Below are 18,385 nucleotides of genomic sequence, written 5' to 3'. Positions count from 1 at the left end.
CTGTGGAATTGTAAAAGGTGTGAAAGAGTGTGTTTCTCTGTTTTGCAAAGACATCTTTAGCTGCAGGAAGGAAACAAAAAAAAAAAAAAAAAACACAACACGCACACACACACAAGCACACACTATGAATCATATTTGTTTGCTACTGGGAGGAGCAGACTGTTGGACTGGATGGACCACTCGCTGCAGGCAAATTGCCCTGCATTTTTGGCGGAGACCGGGCGCAGCTGAGCGCCCGCCCAGGTCCCGGGTTCGCGTTCTCTTGCTATTCTGAGAAAGGCACACGCGCACGCACACGCCCAGCCAAGCAGCTCATCTCTCCCCTTGGCTCCGGGGAGCGGCACTCCGGGAGGGGGGCAGAGGGCTCGGCGCCTGGCTCCTTTTTATGACTGTGCTTTTCTGCTGCTCTTTGCTCTCTCAGGCTGCAGCTGCCACTCGCCTCCCACCTTCCTGTGAGGTCGCCCTTGTCCCCCTGGCAGGAGAAGAAGCACGGAGAAGGCGCGGAGGGGACAGAGAGGGCGCGGGCCGCTCTCGCCGGTGCGCGCCTTCGGGGAGCGCTGCCAAGCCACCGCCTGCCTGCCTGCCAAAGACTGCGAGCAGCGCCGCCCGTCGCCCCCTTGGACTCGGCGGCAGGTGGCGGGGCCCGCAGCACCATGCCCGGGCGGCGGCTGTGGTGGCGGCAGCGGGGGGCGCTGGCGGAGCCCGCGGGCGGCTATTCGTGCGTGGCGGCGGCGCTGGCCCTCCTGCTCTTCCTGATGCCCGCCGGCTGCCCGGTGGTGGGCGCGCAGAACGACACGGAGCCCATCGTGCTGGAGGGCAAGTGCCTGGTGGTGTGTGACTCCAGCCCGTCCGCCGACGGCGCCATCACTTCGTCTCTCGGCATCTCCGTGCGCTCCGGCAGCGCCAAGGTGGCTTTCTCGGCCACGCGCAGCACCAACCACGAGCCGTCCGAGATGAGCAACCGCACCATGACCATCTACTTCGACCAGGTCAGGCACCTCCAAACTCCGCGCCCTCCCGCCACGAAGCCCCGCCCCGCCCGCCCCGCCCCTGGAGCAAGCCAAAGTCTCCTCCCACCACCTGCCCTGCCTTGGCAGCCTCGATCTCCAGCCCCTTCCTCTAACGAAGCCCCTTCACGCCCAGCAACAGTGGCTTCGCTGACTCCTCCCTCCCAGTGGCTCAAACGGCTGCTCTAATGGCTATTTCTGGCTCCTTCCTCAGCCTCCATGTTCCCTGCCTCGCTTTCCTAGAAAGGCCCTGCCCAGCATGTTGAGATGGAAAATAAAATAGCACTCTCTAAATCCACACCTCTCCTTTGCACACAGAGCGGCCAAGCAGAACGACCCTTGAATCTTGTTTCAGCACTACGGATGGGACAGCTCCACCTTCCAATCTGTCACTGCTAGCTCACAGCATCTTCTGGCCTGAGGTGGCTGCCTCATTCTACCTAATGATAGGTCTCGCCCTGCCAATCAACTCTGTGTTGCCTAGCTTCTCTGGGCAGCTGAGTGCCTATTCTCCTCTTAGATCCAGGACTTTCCCGGTATCAATGAGTGCTGGTCTATAGAATCATAGCCTCTATTTCCTGTATCTTCAACACCAACTGCTGCCTTCCCTATTTCTTTGCCCAGATTCCAGCACCAGTGATTTCCTTCTCAAAGCTCTGCATCTTTCTTCATCAGTGAATTTGAGAGGAATCAGTGATGAAGAAAGGTCAGTGCTATCTCTCAGTATCCTCAAGAGCAACTACCTTAGACATTCACAGCCGGCATTCGTGAGCTGGCTCATCAACAGCTCCTTGGCTGGCTACCATAGCTTCTTAATGAGTATGGCACAAGTGCTGCATATAATTCTTGGCAATCATCAGTGGACACAAAGGAGTGCCTTCTGACCTTGCCTTTCTAACTGGCAACATCCTTCCATCCTTTTTCCCTGTGGAGTAGCCCTGAGATTTCCCACCTTGCCTTATCTAGTCAAGCAAACCAGACAGGCATTTGTGGAAAACAGCTTGGGGAAAACTGCAGAATGTGGGTGTAGTGCAGAGCAGGGACAGTCGAAGGCACTGCAAGCATAAGCTTTTCCTCTTGACTATGAGAAAACCTCTGTGCTTTTAGGTTTGCTCCATTGTAGCCCAGGAGGGACCAAGAAAGATGCATTGGAGATTTTTAAATACCCTTAAAACATACATATAAATGTAACACCTCAACTAATTCTGTCAGGGTAATTTAGAATTATAGAATACAGATTATGGATATTTTCCTCTCCATCCATCTGTCTGACACACTTAACTAATCGATTCCTTTTGTGTTCCCAAATATATTATATTTTGCACCTGCTTGGTCTTACAGACTTTCAGGAAAAAAATAGATGGGCATAGGATTGCTTTTGTTTTGTTCGGAGTAGCATTATCTCACTGACTCTTTCTCCAACACAAAGACAGACTGCTATAATGTCAGACACTACAAAATAGTTTTGTGTCCCACCTTTTTGTTCATAAAATGTGTGTAACTTTTTGACAGCATGATATGTTGCCTTTCAAAAATAATAATCCTAGAATTACAATTTTGAAATTTCTTTACTTTGTATTTGTGTGCGCACAGAACTATAATTAACAATTGAAAGTTTCTGTTTAGAAGGTTGAAGCTATAATGGAATGCACACTATCTGGAAGTAATTTCTATTGAATTCAGTGAGACTTACAGTGCAACCCTATACACATCTGTTCAGAAAAAATCTTACTAAGGTCAGTGGGCTTACACTGGCATCTGTGACTATAGCAGCACAGCCTTACTTCTAAGTAGACACACATAGGATTGTGTTGTAAGGAATTTTCACAAATCTTTGCTTCTGGTTTTATACTTTTAAAATACACATTTTGAATCCAGATAAGGTCAGTTTCCAGGCTCATGTATAAAGGAAAGCCAAGCTATTTTGCTAACTTTTTAAGCTTTTCCATTCTTTGTACATACATATACAGTCACCTGAATCCTACAGAAGGGATACCATGAAAGGTATTCATATCTCTGAACAAGAAAATACCTGGCAGGCAAATAGAAAAAGAATCCTATGAGTTCTAACCTTCCAGAGTTCGAAGCACTGAGTGCAGTTTTCACAATTCTTTGTTGCAAAAAGCCAGCAGGATTCTTTCAGACAAGGCTTTCATTGAACAGTTGCCTTGCCTCATGCATGGCTTCTCACTGGTGATCCAAGCTACCACATTTTCCACTTTTATGTCTTCCATATTTTCCCCTTGCTTCTGCCATCTTTTTTCTTAATACAGAAAATCTGTTATGGAGAAACAGAAGGAATAGTTGCACATTGTCTTTTGATTAATAATGCTAGCAGCTCCTGTATAGATGTGCTTCTGTTCAAACATTGTTCAAAACGTCAAGCTGTTTCAACCAGTTTTCTGGTTTTCAGACTTCTGTTTTGAGATGGGTTCCATTGTGAACTTGCCTTGCACACATTTCACTGGTGCAGTCTGACTTAACCTTGGCTAGTTTAAAGCAAGCATATTACTGGGAGAAGCCTCTGCTTCATGGATCTCTGTTCCTTATTTTTGTTGCTCTGCAAGATGCTTTTGAAACATTCATAACTTGGCTCGCGATATCATTTTACATTATTCTAATGGGCAAATTGCTTTCACTTTTACCACTGAGTCCACATATTAAGTCTCTGCAGGTTAAAATGCATCCACTCTATGTCTTTGTTCAAGCTTAATTGACTTAGTCCCTATGCTTCGGGATGGAGTGGTGAGAGGAAAGAGAATGAAGGATGTGAATTGTAAGAAAATGGGGCTACTTGTTTAAAATTTGAACTCTCTTCCACCATCCCATCACATAAGACATGACTAAGTCTATTTTGCGTCACATTAACACTGAGCACCCCAGGAGACATAATTAGTTTCAATGCTGTCACATGAAAATGTAAAATCCTCAGCTGTATTGTTTAATAGGTTATTTCTCCTTTCTTTTTGTGTGTCGTAGCAATCATATATTATGTTTTCTCCTCCACTGTGAAGACCTAGGCTGCCACCATGCTTCTTTCATTCTCTTGAAGTGCTTTGGGTGCACCACTGTGTAAATCAATCAGCTGTCTGAAATGGATCCTTTTAAAACACCTTGGAAACAGACTCCTTCCCTCTGTAGTCCATTTTAATTGTATAGACAATGCCAGTAGTGTTGCATTGCTTAGAGAGTTGATCAAGAATTTCTCCCCTTTTCCCACTTCTATGTTCTGAAGCATGTTCTCTCTCTCTCTCCCCCCCTCCTTCTTTTCCTTCTTTCTTTTTTCTCTCCAGGTATTAGTTAATATTGGCAACCATTTTGACCTGGCTTCCAGTATATTTGTAGCACCAAGAAAAGGAATTTATAGTTTCAGCTTCCATGTTGTGAAAGTATATAACAGACAAACTATCCAGGTATGTGTTGACATGGGAGATTCTTCACTGAGATAGAGTTCTGTTCTGTCCTTTTTCCTTTCCTTTCCTTTCCTTTCCTTTCCTTTCCTTTCCAAAATAGTTCACATAAAGGCTGGTGAAATCACTTACATAGTGAAATGTAATGATGAAAGGATTCATGCACTGAATGTTTTATTAATATGCTCTTTATCAGCAATGGAGTGGGATCCATTTCTCAGCCAATGCTACAACTCTGACTGGACTGGCTGGCAACCTGAACTAGGTTTGGAGGTTGCTAGCAGGTAATTTTGATTCTGCTGTTTCAAGTGGTAAGCTGCAAGGATGCAGGTCTGTTGTCTACACTGGCCTTTCCACTCTGTTTTAGGCTCCCTGCTTTTTGGGAACTCACTTTAGTATTTGAGTTATAATTTAGAAAGTGAACCACTATGTTATATTGAAATGTAACAATAACATTTTTAAAAAGTTTACAAGATGACTTATATTATGTTCAATTTGCATTGTAGGTAAGTTTAATGCAAAATGGCTATCCAGTGATTTCAGCTTTTGCTGGGGACCAAGATGTCACAAGGGAAGCAGCCAGCAATGGGGTCTTGCTCCTTATGGAAAGAGAAGACAAAGTGCATCTCAAACTGGAGAGAGGGAATCTCATGGGAGGATGGAAATACTCAACCTTTTCCGGCTTCTTAGTCTTTCCCCTATAAAGGGAGCTCAATAAGAAGCTTGATCTGCAAGCTGGAACAAGGATCCAGTTATTAATAACAACAAGAACACCCACAAGAACCCTACTGCCCCTCCCAGAACTCGGCTATACATGCCAATAATTCCAGTCACTCAGACTGCCATAATGGAAGAATGAGAATCCTTCTTGACTCCACTCTTTGCTTTGACTCTTGACAGTTCCTTGGGAAACCTGCGGCTCTGATTAGTTTTAGATGACAATGATCTTTAAGAGAAATTAAATTATCAACCTGAGAAATTTATACCTGTGATTGTAAAGTCAATTCTGGATTTTATTGTTGGGATCATTGACTTTCCTCCCTTCATTTTCTTTCTTTTTTCGTCCTGAACACATTAATTGGGACCATATAATTGCTTGTCCAGGCTTTTCCCAGAGATCAGAACAACGTAACATCTGATGTTCCTGCAGTATTTTTCTTTGTTTGTTTTTTGGTGTTTATATAGCCTTAAGAAAAGACAAAAGTAAGAATGGCTTCAATTTCAGTCCAGTATCTTTTGCGGGAGGGAAATCCTTGGACATTACTGTGTCAAGAAGTGCTTTATCCAGTGAAGCAAATTTTGCACGATTGGAAACTATTCTATTTTGTGTTACTTTTGTTTCACCATCATTATTCTTTTCCTTTTCTGACTCTCTTGTGCTGAAGAAGCAAGCTCAATTGATCAATTAGATAAAGCAACTACAAACATACCCTGCACCTTGCAGTGAAACTAACCACGGAACAGTTCTGCTTGCACTATCCAACTGATTTAAAAGAAGCACGTGTTGAGGTTGAGGATAATCTTGCACAATCTGATTTTTGAGTTGCAATCTGGAAAGGGAATGACATTTCTGAATTGGTCTGACATTTACAGAATCCATTCCAGAAGGCTGTGAATATCTTATTTGAACATACCATAAAATAATAGCATTTCCTTTGCATTACTGGGAGTTCTGTGGTGCTTTTCTGATCTTTATTTGACAGATTTGATTACTAATGCTTGAATATGCAGTGGTTTAGCCTCTTTTCAGTGTTCCAATGAGTTATCTTCCCTCCGGTTTAGACGTAAACATTTTCACACCAAACCTGACAGGATGAGCTGTAAATCAACAGTTGCTGTTAATATGTGTGACAGAAACAGGGACATCAAAATCCTGAGGCTGTGAAAGCTTACTAAGTTTTATGTGGTTTAGCATTGAATACACCCATATTGTATATTTTCTTTATTTTTGTTGATGCCTCCCCTGTTAGCATCCAAAGACTTTTGAATAGTCTTAATCCAATACTGTATACCAGAAAGGTCATTGATTCCAAATGATAAAAGAAACCTCAGGTTGAATTCAAATTCACCATCTATGTGTCAATGTAACCAAAATGCTGATGAACTCTAGATTCAGAATAAATGGGTTTCATGTCCAACTTGCCTTCTTTTCACTTTAATGTAAGTATCAATATCAGTTGTGCAGGGAAAAATGCAGTTTGGGTTTAAACTAATTAGTAGGATTTAAAACATGTCTTATTGCTTTATTTGTTTTAAGTTCTTATTTCACATATGTTGTTGATCAGATGGATAGATTAGAATTCTATTTTATTTTTGCTGTGTTAGTTTCTCTACCCTTTCTCAAGGATTAAATGATGTTTGCAGAATACAAGTGGTAAATGTGTTGCGTTGCATGTCAGGGTTTCGGTGGATATGTTCTCATTGTAAAATTGTCATTAAAGGGTCACTGTCAGTTAAAAAAAAACCAGAATAGCTACTTTACCTGTGTATAGCTCTTTGAATTTAAAAAGAAAACAATTCTTTTAAAAATGTATTTTTTTCTCCCTGTTCCTGTTTGCTTTGTTTTTTTATGTGTCCTGGAAGGTCCAGTAAATCTAGTCAGTGTGGCTTTAGGTTTGATTTTGGTGTGTCAAGGCATTTGTGTACTGGACTTCATGATTTCATATAGCTTTTCATGGATAGAGTCCAATATACAGAAGCCTATCCACATAATCTTCACATTTTGGCTTTGGATGGGCCTGTGTGCATTGAAGTCTATGACAATGTGAATTCCAAAGACAAGTGGGTTTGGTTGTACAATCCTCATCACACCATATTTGTCTGGATGTCTGGACAGGGCTTTAGCGTCCAGTATATTGTGAAAGATAAGTGAATTTCCTTATGGCACATTATTCTTTGGAGGGGCTGCTGTGCGATCTATTCAATCCTGCCTGTATTCCAGATTAGCTAGGGAAATTCTAAAATGAACTCTGGAATTGGAGCATGTACAACAGGATTTGGAACATCTGGCTCTCCAGACACCAGACTGCTTTCCCATTCCCATTCGCCATGCTGTTTGGAGATAAAGGGAGCTGGAAGACTTTAACACATGGAGCACCATATAGTGACAAAGCTTTCAGTTCACTTACATAGTCTATGCACTTTCTCTGTTACCAACGTGCATGTGCAATTTGGAAAAACACTGCAAACCACCCCCAGATTTAGCGTTGCATATTAATATTAATTTGTGATTCTAATATAGAGGGGGGAATGGCTATAATAATAAAACGAAGTGTTTATTGTGGCAAACTATGCAAAAAAGGCATTTTTAAAAATGCACAATGAAAACTTGCCAATTCCTGCACTGAAAGAAAAAAAAACCTAGTGATTTGGTACTACAAAATTTTCAGAGAAATTAGGGGAAAAAATGATAATTTTCTGTAGCAAACTTTTTGTTGTAGGTATTGTACTGTAGACTTTAATTGAGATTACTACAAGGTCTTGAGTGAATCAGAGTTTTTAAAATGGGATGGACTGTTTTTAGGGCATCTTATTTTTAAATCTGATCATAGTCAGTTTTCAAGGAATTAAATAGGAATTTAGGGGTTACTCAAAATTTATTTGAACATGATCTACTGTATTATAAGCATATACCAAGGAAGAGGTAAATCAAAAATATTATCTTAGCAGCATGTTACATTGGAAAAAAGTTCTCTAGAAGCACTGGATTATATGTGGGGGGTTTTTTGTTTTTTTTTTTTTGGTCTACTTCAAGTGTTCATTTTAGTCTTTCATCCAGAATTCATTTTATAGCATTAAAATACACTGTGTATAGCAGAGTTTACAAATGGGCAGTCAAAGGATTTAAAGAGGAGTCTATTTAATTTTAATTGAAGTGAAATAGGAAAAGAAGATATATTTATGCAATATTGTCTTGGTTTATTTCCACTTGTCAACAGGGCAACTGATACGCTTCATCCCTCCCCTTCCATTCATTAACTGTGATCTCCACAAACGGTTTACCATTATCCTTGAGAACCTGAGCTAGGCAAATATTTTGCCAGGAATGTGACATGCCTTCATGGTATTTAAAAATTCATTGCATTTAAAACAGAGTTGCTTGTTTAATTTTTAGGATGGAACTGGAGAATGAAATGAAGCAATTGACAGCCATTTTTAATTTATGGAATTTATCTTACTTTGAAATGCAGTTAAAAATACAGGCAACAAAACAGCACACACAATACAACATGATCTCTAAGTAAGTATAGAAAGCAACTGATTATAATCTCTGATGTAATATGGAAATATGTGCAGGACCAAATTCCCTAAGGAGGATTTCAGTACCTAATGAAAGATATCTCAGTTTTCTAAGTTATACAGCATATAGAGTATGTATGAATGTGCAGAGAAAAAACAGTAAAACAAAACAAAACTGGAACCTGTACTTGTTTGGAATATGATCAGAAACTTGAAGGGCTTCCACGAAGAGGAAAAGAAAAGGAAACCATAGTGCCAAAATATGATTAAAAATTAGAATTCATTACTGTACTTGTAGAGTAGGTTTGTACATTACCATAGTCTTCCAAATGTTGTTAATATACTGCTGCTTAGATGGTTGCTTAGGAGACATCCAATTATGTGCATTATAGGACTTTGCCACTGTGTACAATTGTGGTTGATTTTTTTCCTATAGAGATATGTAGAAAGTTAGACATATTTTATCAGTTTTGAAGGTAACATAAAGATACAAGATAGTGAGGAGAGAAGTATATTTAAGCATGTAAGGGATTTGTGAAAACCCAAAGTACCATTCAAGGCAAATTTGGCATGATTGAAAGTAGGATCCTGAGTTTGTCAGGATCAGCCCTGTTGAGTTCAATGGAAATTATTTGTTAGAAACTAACCCAGAAATTACCTCTTATGGCACACTTATTGCTTGTTTGTTTGTTGCATTTGTATGCCACACCTACAGTTGTGAGGCTGCCTGGGTTGCTTACTGTACAATAAGTACAACACTTATCAGAAAGTAAGTCACGTTCCACTTAATGAGACTTCTCACCATACTTGTGATTGTACTAGAAGACCAGAATTCCGCAATACAGACAACGTGTGACTGCCACTAAAAGTACTATTCCTACATCTCCTCCTTGTTGTAATGTTTAGTAAGCTGAAAATGTAACACAATTATTGCATTATTTATTATTTATTTCCTTTTACTCCAAGGAACCAAAGTGGCTTCCATGGTCCCCTCCCTCCCCAATTTATCTTCAATTTATCTAAGATAAGTTTGGCAGAGAATCAATGACTGATCCAATATTACCCAGTAAGCTTCATGGCTGAGTAGGAATTAGAAACAGATTTCCCAAATCCTGATCCCACACTAAACTATCACACCACATATGCTCACACTGGTGACAGTTTTCTTTCCTTTCTGGGACTTGCTTGGCTGTCACTTGCAGGTCTATCAATCATAATTATGAGCCTCACCAAATATTGCAGAAAAAGAGGCCCAATCAGGAAAGATACAGGAGATTTATCAGGACCACTCATGCTTTTTAACCATTCATAGCTCCAGGGAAGCATGTTGGAGGACAACAGTTCCTCATTTTCCTCATGTAATTCCCTTGATTCTAATGACCTTCTTACCAGAGCTGCTGTTTGGACCATGGGGACCAATATACAGGTTCCATGTGAATTTCTTCAATCCAGGGAAGGGTAAAGCTAATTCAGTTTGGGAAAATAGCACGGGTGAAGATATTTATATCCTCCTCCAGCACCATAGCGATGTTTCAAATCCACTACATATACCATGTTTGTGTGTTAGTGGAAGACCACTACCTTTGCCAGTGGTGAGGCACCCAACTAAAACTAATGGCGCATTTCTGTGGGGTAAGTTCCATTGAATACAATGGAAAAGTATTGCTCTTGAATAGTATTGCTCTGCCTTATTTATTCATTCAGTTGTATTGCTTTATGGGATTTAGCTGAGACTAATATTGGATCTTATTCAGTGATTGAGACATAGATTGTTGACTGGATCAAGAATGGGCAAGAAGGTTAGGCTTTCACATGCTTGCTTGAACTAAGTTGTACAGAGCTTTCTATCTCTGCATTCTGCAGGTGAACCTTTGGCTGTAGTAAGCTGAAGACTTGTTAATGCTTCTGAAGTTCTTCTAGTGCTAAGGATTTTACATGGCACTTCCCTATAGAAATTATAGAATTCAGTTAGGTTTTGCATCTTCCAGAGCAAACCAGTTCTGAAAGAAAATGTTGGAGACATGTTTTTTCCCGCTATAATGCAAAAGTATCAGAATAAATAATATGCCTAGAAAGGCATGGCCAGAAATTGTTTTCTTGGTTAAACCAGTGAAAACAACATTTTATTGTCAAATATGTGTAGGAGGGCAGTCTTTCACTTTTAAGACTTGTTAAAGTCTTAAAGCTTTTGGCATGCCTCTTTGTGTCACGAATTAGATTACCGATGCCATTTAAAAGCACATGGATCTTAATATGGTTGCCTTAAAACCCTCCTGGTTCTATAGCATTTAAATTTACTTTTAGGTAAAAACAGACTTAGAAATATAGCAACAAAGCAAGTCAGAAAGGATGTCCTGGGCCATCTAGTCTGACCCTGGGCACAAGCCAGCTCTGCTCATATAAGGTCCAACATGTGGGCATCCAATCCTTCCTTGAACACCATCACTGATGGGGTCTCCACCACCTCCTGTGGAAGCCCATTCCATATGCTAGGAGTCCTGTCAGTTGTAATCTAACTTGTCTGTCCTTGTTCTACAGTTCAGACAAATATCTTCTCTTGTATGCTGTGATGTCTGAAACTCATTTCCATGTTACAGGAAATCTAGGAGAAGGCCATACAGATGGAAAGTTGTATGCTAAAGCAGAAACGACTGCCAGTCTCTTTACTCCTGGGGAGTTTGGGGTTGTTTAGGATGTAACTGCTCTCTTTTGTACCAAACATCTAGCATGTAATCACAGGATGTCTTAGTCTGCTAGACATTGTTATAGAACTAGTACTTAACTGATGAATACTTCCCATCAAGTAAGCCAAGTTGCATTATGATATGTCACCATGTCATGTCATTGAACTAAGCACTAACTGTTTATAGAATATTTATGTTCCAGTAGCGTTATTCCACCCACCTTGCAGCCTCCAAAATCTGGTTCAGATAGCTAGGAAATTCTGTCAAGGAGCATGGAGAGCTTCAGAAGAAAGAGGGCTGGGGGTGGGGGAGAGAGAGAGAGAGAGATCTTGCTAGCAGATATCTGTTGAATTTAAGTCATTGTGCACTGAAACGCTTGTCACAATGTCATAAAAGAACAAAAACAGAAAAACAACATCCTCAAAATAATTCAAAAATGCACATTTAGGGGTTGGCAGTTGCCCCAGATCCCATAAAGCCTTGTATATTAGTGTGCAACAATTTCTTCTAGGTAAGTAGCACACAAGGTCTACCACTCAACTTGCTCATTGACAGAGAGGGGTAAACAGGCAATAACAAAACAAAGCTCACAGTATCTGAATGGAAACACTTGGATTTCATTCAGAAGAGCACTTGATCTTTGATGAAGACTTTATGCTAATTACTTTTTTGATAGTACTCCAGAGTACCTGACCTCATCTGAATTTTTCATGACCCAAGCGGATTTCAATTCCCTCTTTGCATCCCAACCTTTAGGTAATTTAGGTTTGTAGGTGGCCAGATGTTTACCTTATGAGAAATAGCAACATTATGCTTATATGGGGTAGTTCAGCTAATATTGACAAAACTATTTTTGAATTTGATTTGTTCTGCAAGTGTGTGGGTTTGTTATAACCTTGATGTAGCTGCTGGTGGTTTGGAGTGGGTGCGGGGGAGAAAGTGTTATTTTATTGACTTCTATCCCATGAGATGCTCTGATCTTCAGGCAACAATCACTGCTTAATAGTAGAGCTATCAGATAACAACAGTTTTACTTGATTAATTTTATGCTTTGTATTGATTAAATTGAACATTAATAGAGGTGCCACATTGAGATATTGAAGGAAATGCAAGAATGCTTACAAAATAAAAACTTCCACTAATTCTTACAAGGAAATGCTATTTCTCTTTCCCTATTACGGTACCACACTAAAACCAAAATAGTCTTACAAATAAATGTGTGCTAACCAAATAAATCTGGCACTATTGATTAACTAAAGTTCTAGTTAATTAAACTTGCAACTATTGTATTATAATAATATATCAGTAATGATACGTTTTGATTTTCAGAAACACCAATTTAATTTTATATATTTGTTTGCCAATGAAACAAACTTAGCCTACTCATCTCAAAATAGAGCTAGGGTAGGAAAAAAACCTAAATTATTCTAAATAAATATTAGAATTATTTTTGGACTGGAGCTTGGCATTTTATGCTAACATTTGGATACTAGAGTACACTGATAAAACACCACAAAAGCTGAAAATCTTCCCCAAACTGACACAGCACTTGGAGCTGAGAATTAAGTCCTTGAGACTCAACTTTCTAAATTCAAATCAGAATAAGAATTGTTTTAATCAAGAAGACCAAGGTCTACTTTTTCAGTTCATAGCTATTTCACATTTCCCAAAATTTGTTCTAAGATGACTATAAACCAATAATACAACAGTATGGTTTAATATATCTTTTCATCCTTTTCCAAGAGGAATTGCCATTGAGTTAAAATTTACACAATTGATAATGAGCTCAGCACATATGAATAATTCATTAATATTTATTAGGGTAATGCTCTCAGAAATTTGGCAAACAGAAAATAAAGGATTTATTGAAGTTAATTATACTAAAATAGGGCAAAGAAAATGTGCTGATGTTTAATTTGTGTCCAATATACTGACCTGCAAGCAGTTTATTACATTAATGATGTAAGAAGGAGCATACTGAATCAGACCCAAAGCTCCATCTAGTCCAGCACTAGATGGACCTTTGTCCATCTACACAGTGGCAAACCAGCTCCCCACAGGATTGTTCTAGAAGGATGGGTGCAAGACCTCCAGACCTCCAGTTCAAGCTCCTGTGCAACTGGTGAATGCAGGCACACCACCTCTTCTAAATAGAGTAGCAAATAGAGAGCAAGGCTAGTAACTGCTGGTAGCCTCCCTCTCCATGAACCTGTTCCACTAAGTTCATCAGGACAGAGCTCTCAAGAGTTACATTAGAAGATGAATCTTATTTGCCTGTGGTGCAATCAACTGCCTCCAAGGGATGCCTCCAAGGGATAATGCCATGATCACCATAGATAATTTAACTGTGCATATTTTCTTAGTGGAAATCACAAGATCAAGTAGACAGATATAGTAAACCGGCAACTCATAAGTGCTTATGTGTTTTAACTGCTAATGGAAAAGACATTTAAATATAGTTTTATAAAGTTAACTATATTGTTTATATAATTCATATAGACAATACGTGAATATATAAAATGATTTTATATATGTATGGTATATACATAATTTGTGCATGGTTTCTTATTCTATTGTTTTACTAAACAGAAATTATATTGACTTACAGAAAGAAAGAAATGCCTCTACTAAACTCAGTTGATCAATTTTCTACTCTGGATTCAGTGCAAGTGGTCAAATTTGAATTCTGGTTCAGTTTCATAGGGGCAGAGACTAGGTCAACCTGATATGCCCATCAGGTCAGCACTGGGCATAGAGTTTGCATTCTGAGAATAGCCTTGCAAATGTATTAATGATACAAAAAGAGTGTTATATTTCTGTGAAATATTTTAGTCTTTTCTTTTGATGTAATGCTACAACATGTAGAACTCTGGACACTGTTACATCAGAAAGCAGAACAAAAGACAAGGTAAGGCTTTCTGAGACTTTTTTATTAGCAACTCCATATATCATGAAATGCTTGACAGTGAGGACTAGAAGTCAGACAATCTGGGTTCTAGTCGCTGCTCAGCCAAGAAGCCAACTGGGTGACTTTGGGCCAATCACAGCTTCTCAGCTCAACCTACCTCACAGGGTTGTTGTTCTGGGAATAAAATTGAGAGCAGCAGCAGGAGTATGATGTAAAGCCATTTTGAGTTCTTCAAAAAAGAAAAAGGTGAATTATAAATCTAATAAATAAATAAATCTCAGCACAAATATCCAAATGTATAAGAGTTGATTGGTTGGTTGAAATTTTATTATATACAGTATATGTTGTGTGGACATGTTTTGTTTCTGTGTGTATGTGTGTGCAAGAAAGAATGAACAAATATTGCTGTATTTATATCAATAAGAAAAGGCTTCTCCACAATTATTACCTTGATAGAACTTTCAGGCAGGGACCAAGAAGTGTTTTTAAGGACCCAAGGTATTTGTTTTCAAGACATGATCAGCAGCGGCCACTTTTTCTAGTACATTTATTTGTTTCTTTGCTTGGCAAACAAGAAAGTTATAAGTTATAGCAATGAACTTGTATTAAAATTATAAGCTCTCACATAGTGCTGAACAGAGTTTATTGCAACCGTATAGACAAATGTACCAAGTAATGTTTTCACAAATACAAAATATGACCACATATCAAAGCTACTAATATACCAAAGTAAGAATCACAGAATACTTACAGAACAGCAGTCTTCCTCAACTACTGCAGTCATCCCTTTTTACTGATCATCTCTAGCAATGCTAGAACAAGACATTTTGTTTCCTCAGAGATGGTATCTCCCTTATTTCATATGGAAAGCTGGCCAGACTAGTAGCTATTGTAAACCTTACCTCCATCCGGACATTGGTATTGTTGCGCTCCACACCATCTGAAGCTGGGAGGTTAATATAGGGGCTGCTGGCCAAGCGGCATGGGACAGAGCTCATGGTACGTTCTCCCCTCAGCATTTGCCCTCTCATTCTGTCAATGGCCTTCTCACTAGTTCTGTGTCCCCCAGGTCAGTTTTAGAGATGGACTGAAGCCAACACTATCGCCTCCTTCCAGAGCATGTTGCTACACATTTTATATAAATGTATGAATTGGTTCTTCATTGTGTGTGTGTGTGTGTGTGTGTGTGTAATCTAGTCATCCAAAAAAGCTGCTCATGGAGCACCATTCAGTGCAAGCCATTTCTGGTCAGCCATTTCTGGTCAGCCTTTGCAATGGTGGTCCAAAACTCCTCTTAACCAGGATACATTCTGGTGCAAAGAAATAAATCCGAAAGTAAAGAACTGGTGAGAAGAACTTACTACTTGCACATATAATTTTTTGGATTGCAAAATTCAGTTAAATACTTTCTTCTAAGGTGTCAAAAATACTTTTGCCAGACTTTCAACTACAAGAGACAACATTTTGAGTAAGGTAAATGGAAAAATAAACAACTGACATTTTCAAAAAATGATGGGGCACTTTAAGATGCAACAAGTATTAGAATATGCATTGTGGAATCTCATTTAATAGTGTGAATATTTTGTTTTTAATTTGGGAGCAATTCCATGACAACATGTACTGATTTTTAAAAAAGTAAAAATTTCTTGCAGTTGATCACAAACACCAACCTTCTCCTCTCTGCTTATTCTTATTTCTTGCCTCTCTTTAATCAAAAGTAAGTAGTTTGGGAAGCACATGGATAGAATAAACCTAAGCTAGGATCTGGGAATGAAGTGGAAACCTGGTTTCCACTTTCAAAGTCCTGCATGGGGGTGGACTTACTTTATTTTTCTCCAGCATGTTCCCCTCTACTACCAGTTTCAAGATGGGGGTAAATACCAATCCCACAAGTAAATGTTTTAGGGAAAGAGTTCAAACTTAAGTCATCTAATGGCTCCCAGAAGACCACATCCCTTAAATGACCTTCTTTTGGGACCTATTAGCAGTGGGCACAGCACCTGAAGTACTTCAACCAAGGGTGGCCACAAAGGTATTGCAAAAAAGAGGACAACATGTTTATATAATATTTGTGTCTGCAATTTTTTACACACACTCCAATTTAGAAGTAATTGCTGTATACATAGAAATACAACACAGTCATCATAATAGGAAGGACTGTAGCCAAGTGACCTGTGTGTTTGCTGTTTCAGGTGATGTTCATGCAGGGAGCTTTAGGGGTAATTCCCTCAATTCTTCTGGTTAAGATGCTTTGGACTGAACATCCTTCAAACAGGGAATATGCAAATAAAGGACTGTCCTTTGTCAAGTAGGTCACATGGCTATCCTACCATGGGTGTAATTGGGACCCTGGGGCAAACACAGCCCCTGCTAGAGGTGCTCTCCACCTGCAGTGCACTTCTAAACTCCTTGAAGCAGCAGTTTTGGAGATTACAATGTAAAATGAAACAGGAGCATGAAAGATATAATTCAAAATATTTAAACATTAAAATGAGTACTTTGAAAATGTCTGACAAATCTAAATTGTTGTATGCCAACTCCATTGTTTCCTACCACATTTTACAGTATATATAGTTGCAGCTTCTCTCTCCCCCACTCCAAGAGTTTACTTTATGTATGCAGAGAAATTGCTATGTTTCTTTTATGCATAAATCTAGCACTTTGTTACACAGTTTAGTTAAATATGTGCTATATAAGATCTCTGCTGAGACACTACTGAGAAGGGATTGACTTTTGTTTTGTGCGCTGAAAATCCAGATGGAACTGTGACTGGAAGTTGGCAACTGTGGTACCAGGATCATAGTCATTACATTGGATTGCTTTTTGGTCTATTCCAAGGAGGTGCTCTTGTGAAGTTTAATATTATCTTTCACATTTACTGTGCGGCCAGCTCATGTGAAGTGTTGCATCATATGCTTCGTTTCTGTGAAATCCTGAACTGAGAACAGTGAGAGAAGATATATGCTAAAGCATAGAGCTATATTACCACCTTATCCTGGCATTTTTTGTAAATCTTTATACCTAATTTACTAGAAACATTTTATGCTCTTAATTCATCCTTGCAAATTGTCTAGGTTTCCTATCAGATACTATAGATCAACATACATTATTGTTGTCAAACTGGAAGGTACAACCAATTATAAGCAGCTTAAAATATTTATCTAAAATACATCAGCTGTGTCTAATTCATTTCATCTAGTGAAATGTTTCTACAGAGGGAATGTTTCTACCTAAGATCGTGTAAGGGAAAAATCTAAATAATTCATTTGGAGCAGACTTCTTCATTCTTCATCTTTATCCAATAAGTCAATAAGACCAGATCCAAATTCCCCAGTCAATAATTTTAAATATCTCTGTCTTTTTGGTTTACTAAATATTTTGCTGCTATTAACAAATAATAAATTAATTCAGAATCATCGTTCCCCCTTCCCCATGTATTTAGAGTCATTCTATCTCTAGTTATGCCAAAACTGCACTTGGAACCATTCAATCTGCACTTTTGTTCTACTGCAGATAGCTTCATAGAGATGTGAGGATCCTGGCGCTATAATAAAGTCCAGGTCATGTGCCAGAGCCACTTAGGTCTTGAAGATAACTCTGTCTTTGGGAAGCACAGGCTATGCAATGCTGGAGAAGAATACATGTAAGTGCAAAACTCCAAATGCTTCATCGCCAGTAGCAACCGAAAATCTGACTCTGTCTCCTGTGTGGCAGAAATGAATAAGTGTGACACTTTGTGCATATATTGACCACGAAAGAGATATGAATCTTTCAATTTTGCTTTCTCCTGCACTTACCATGATTAAATATCAGGTACTTTGCATCTATAGAAATCTGTGAAGTGTGGTCAACATGATCAAAATCAGTATGGATTGGAAGTCTTACCTACTGTAACTGCACTGGCCAAATTCAGTACAGCTATTTCAGCCTGACTTACATAGTCTGTTGAGAGCTGGGGTTGAGGATGAAGTGAAACAAAGTTCTCATCATCCCTATAGTTGACCACACAATTCCATACACTGCCACTCCTTCCCACAAGATACATACTTCTGAATCCAAATTTCTTCTTTCACATGCATTTTTTCATTGCCCTATACTCCATCTCTATTTCTTCTCTCTCCCCATCCTTCCTTATCT

General features: G+C 39.3%; 1 protein-coding gene across 1 annotated transcript; it reads left to right on the top strand.

Annotated features, from left to right (window-relative positions):
* Positions 1 to 653: 653 nt before the first annotated feature.
* CBLN2 (cerebellin 2 precursor) lies at positions 654 to 5,121 on the top strand. Its single transcript, XM_044426279.1, has 3 exons — positions 654 to 989; positions 4,301 to 4,420; positions 4,924 to 5,121. The coding sequence occupies exons 1-3, from the start codon at positions 654 to 656 to the stop codon at positions 5,119 to 5,121; spliced, it is 654 nt and encodes a 217-aa protein (XP_044282214.1).
* Positions 5,122 to 18,385: the final 13,264 nt, after the last annotated feature.

Source organism: Varanus komodoensis, unplaced genomic scaffold (assembly GCF_004798865.1).
Source record: "Varanus komodoensis strain SLA01 unplaced genomic scaffold, ASM479886v1 scaffold17, whole genome shotgun sequence".
Lineage (NCBI taxonomy): Eukaryota > Metazoa > Chordata > Lepidosauria > Squamata > Varanidae > Varanus > Varanus komodoensis.
The sequence above is the reverse complement of the archived record's forward strand: the minus strand, read 5'-3'. Positions and strand labels throughout refer to the sequence as shown.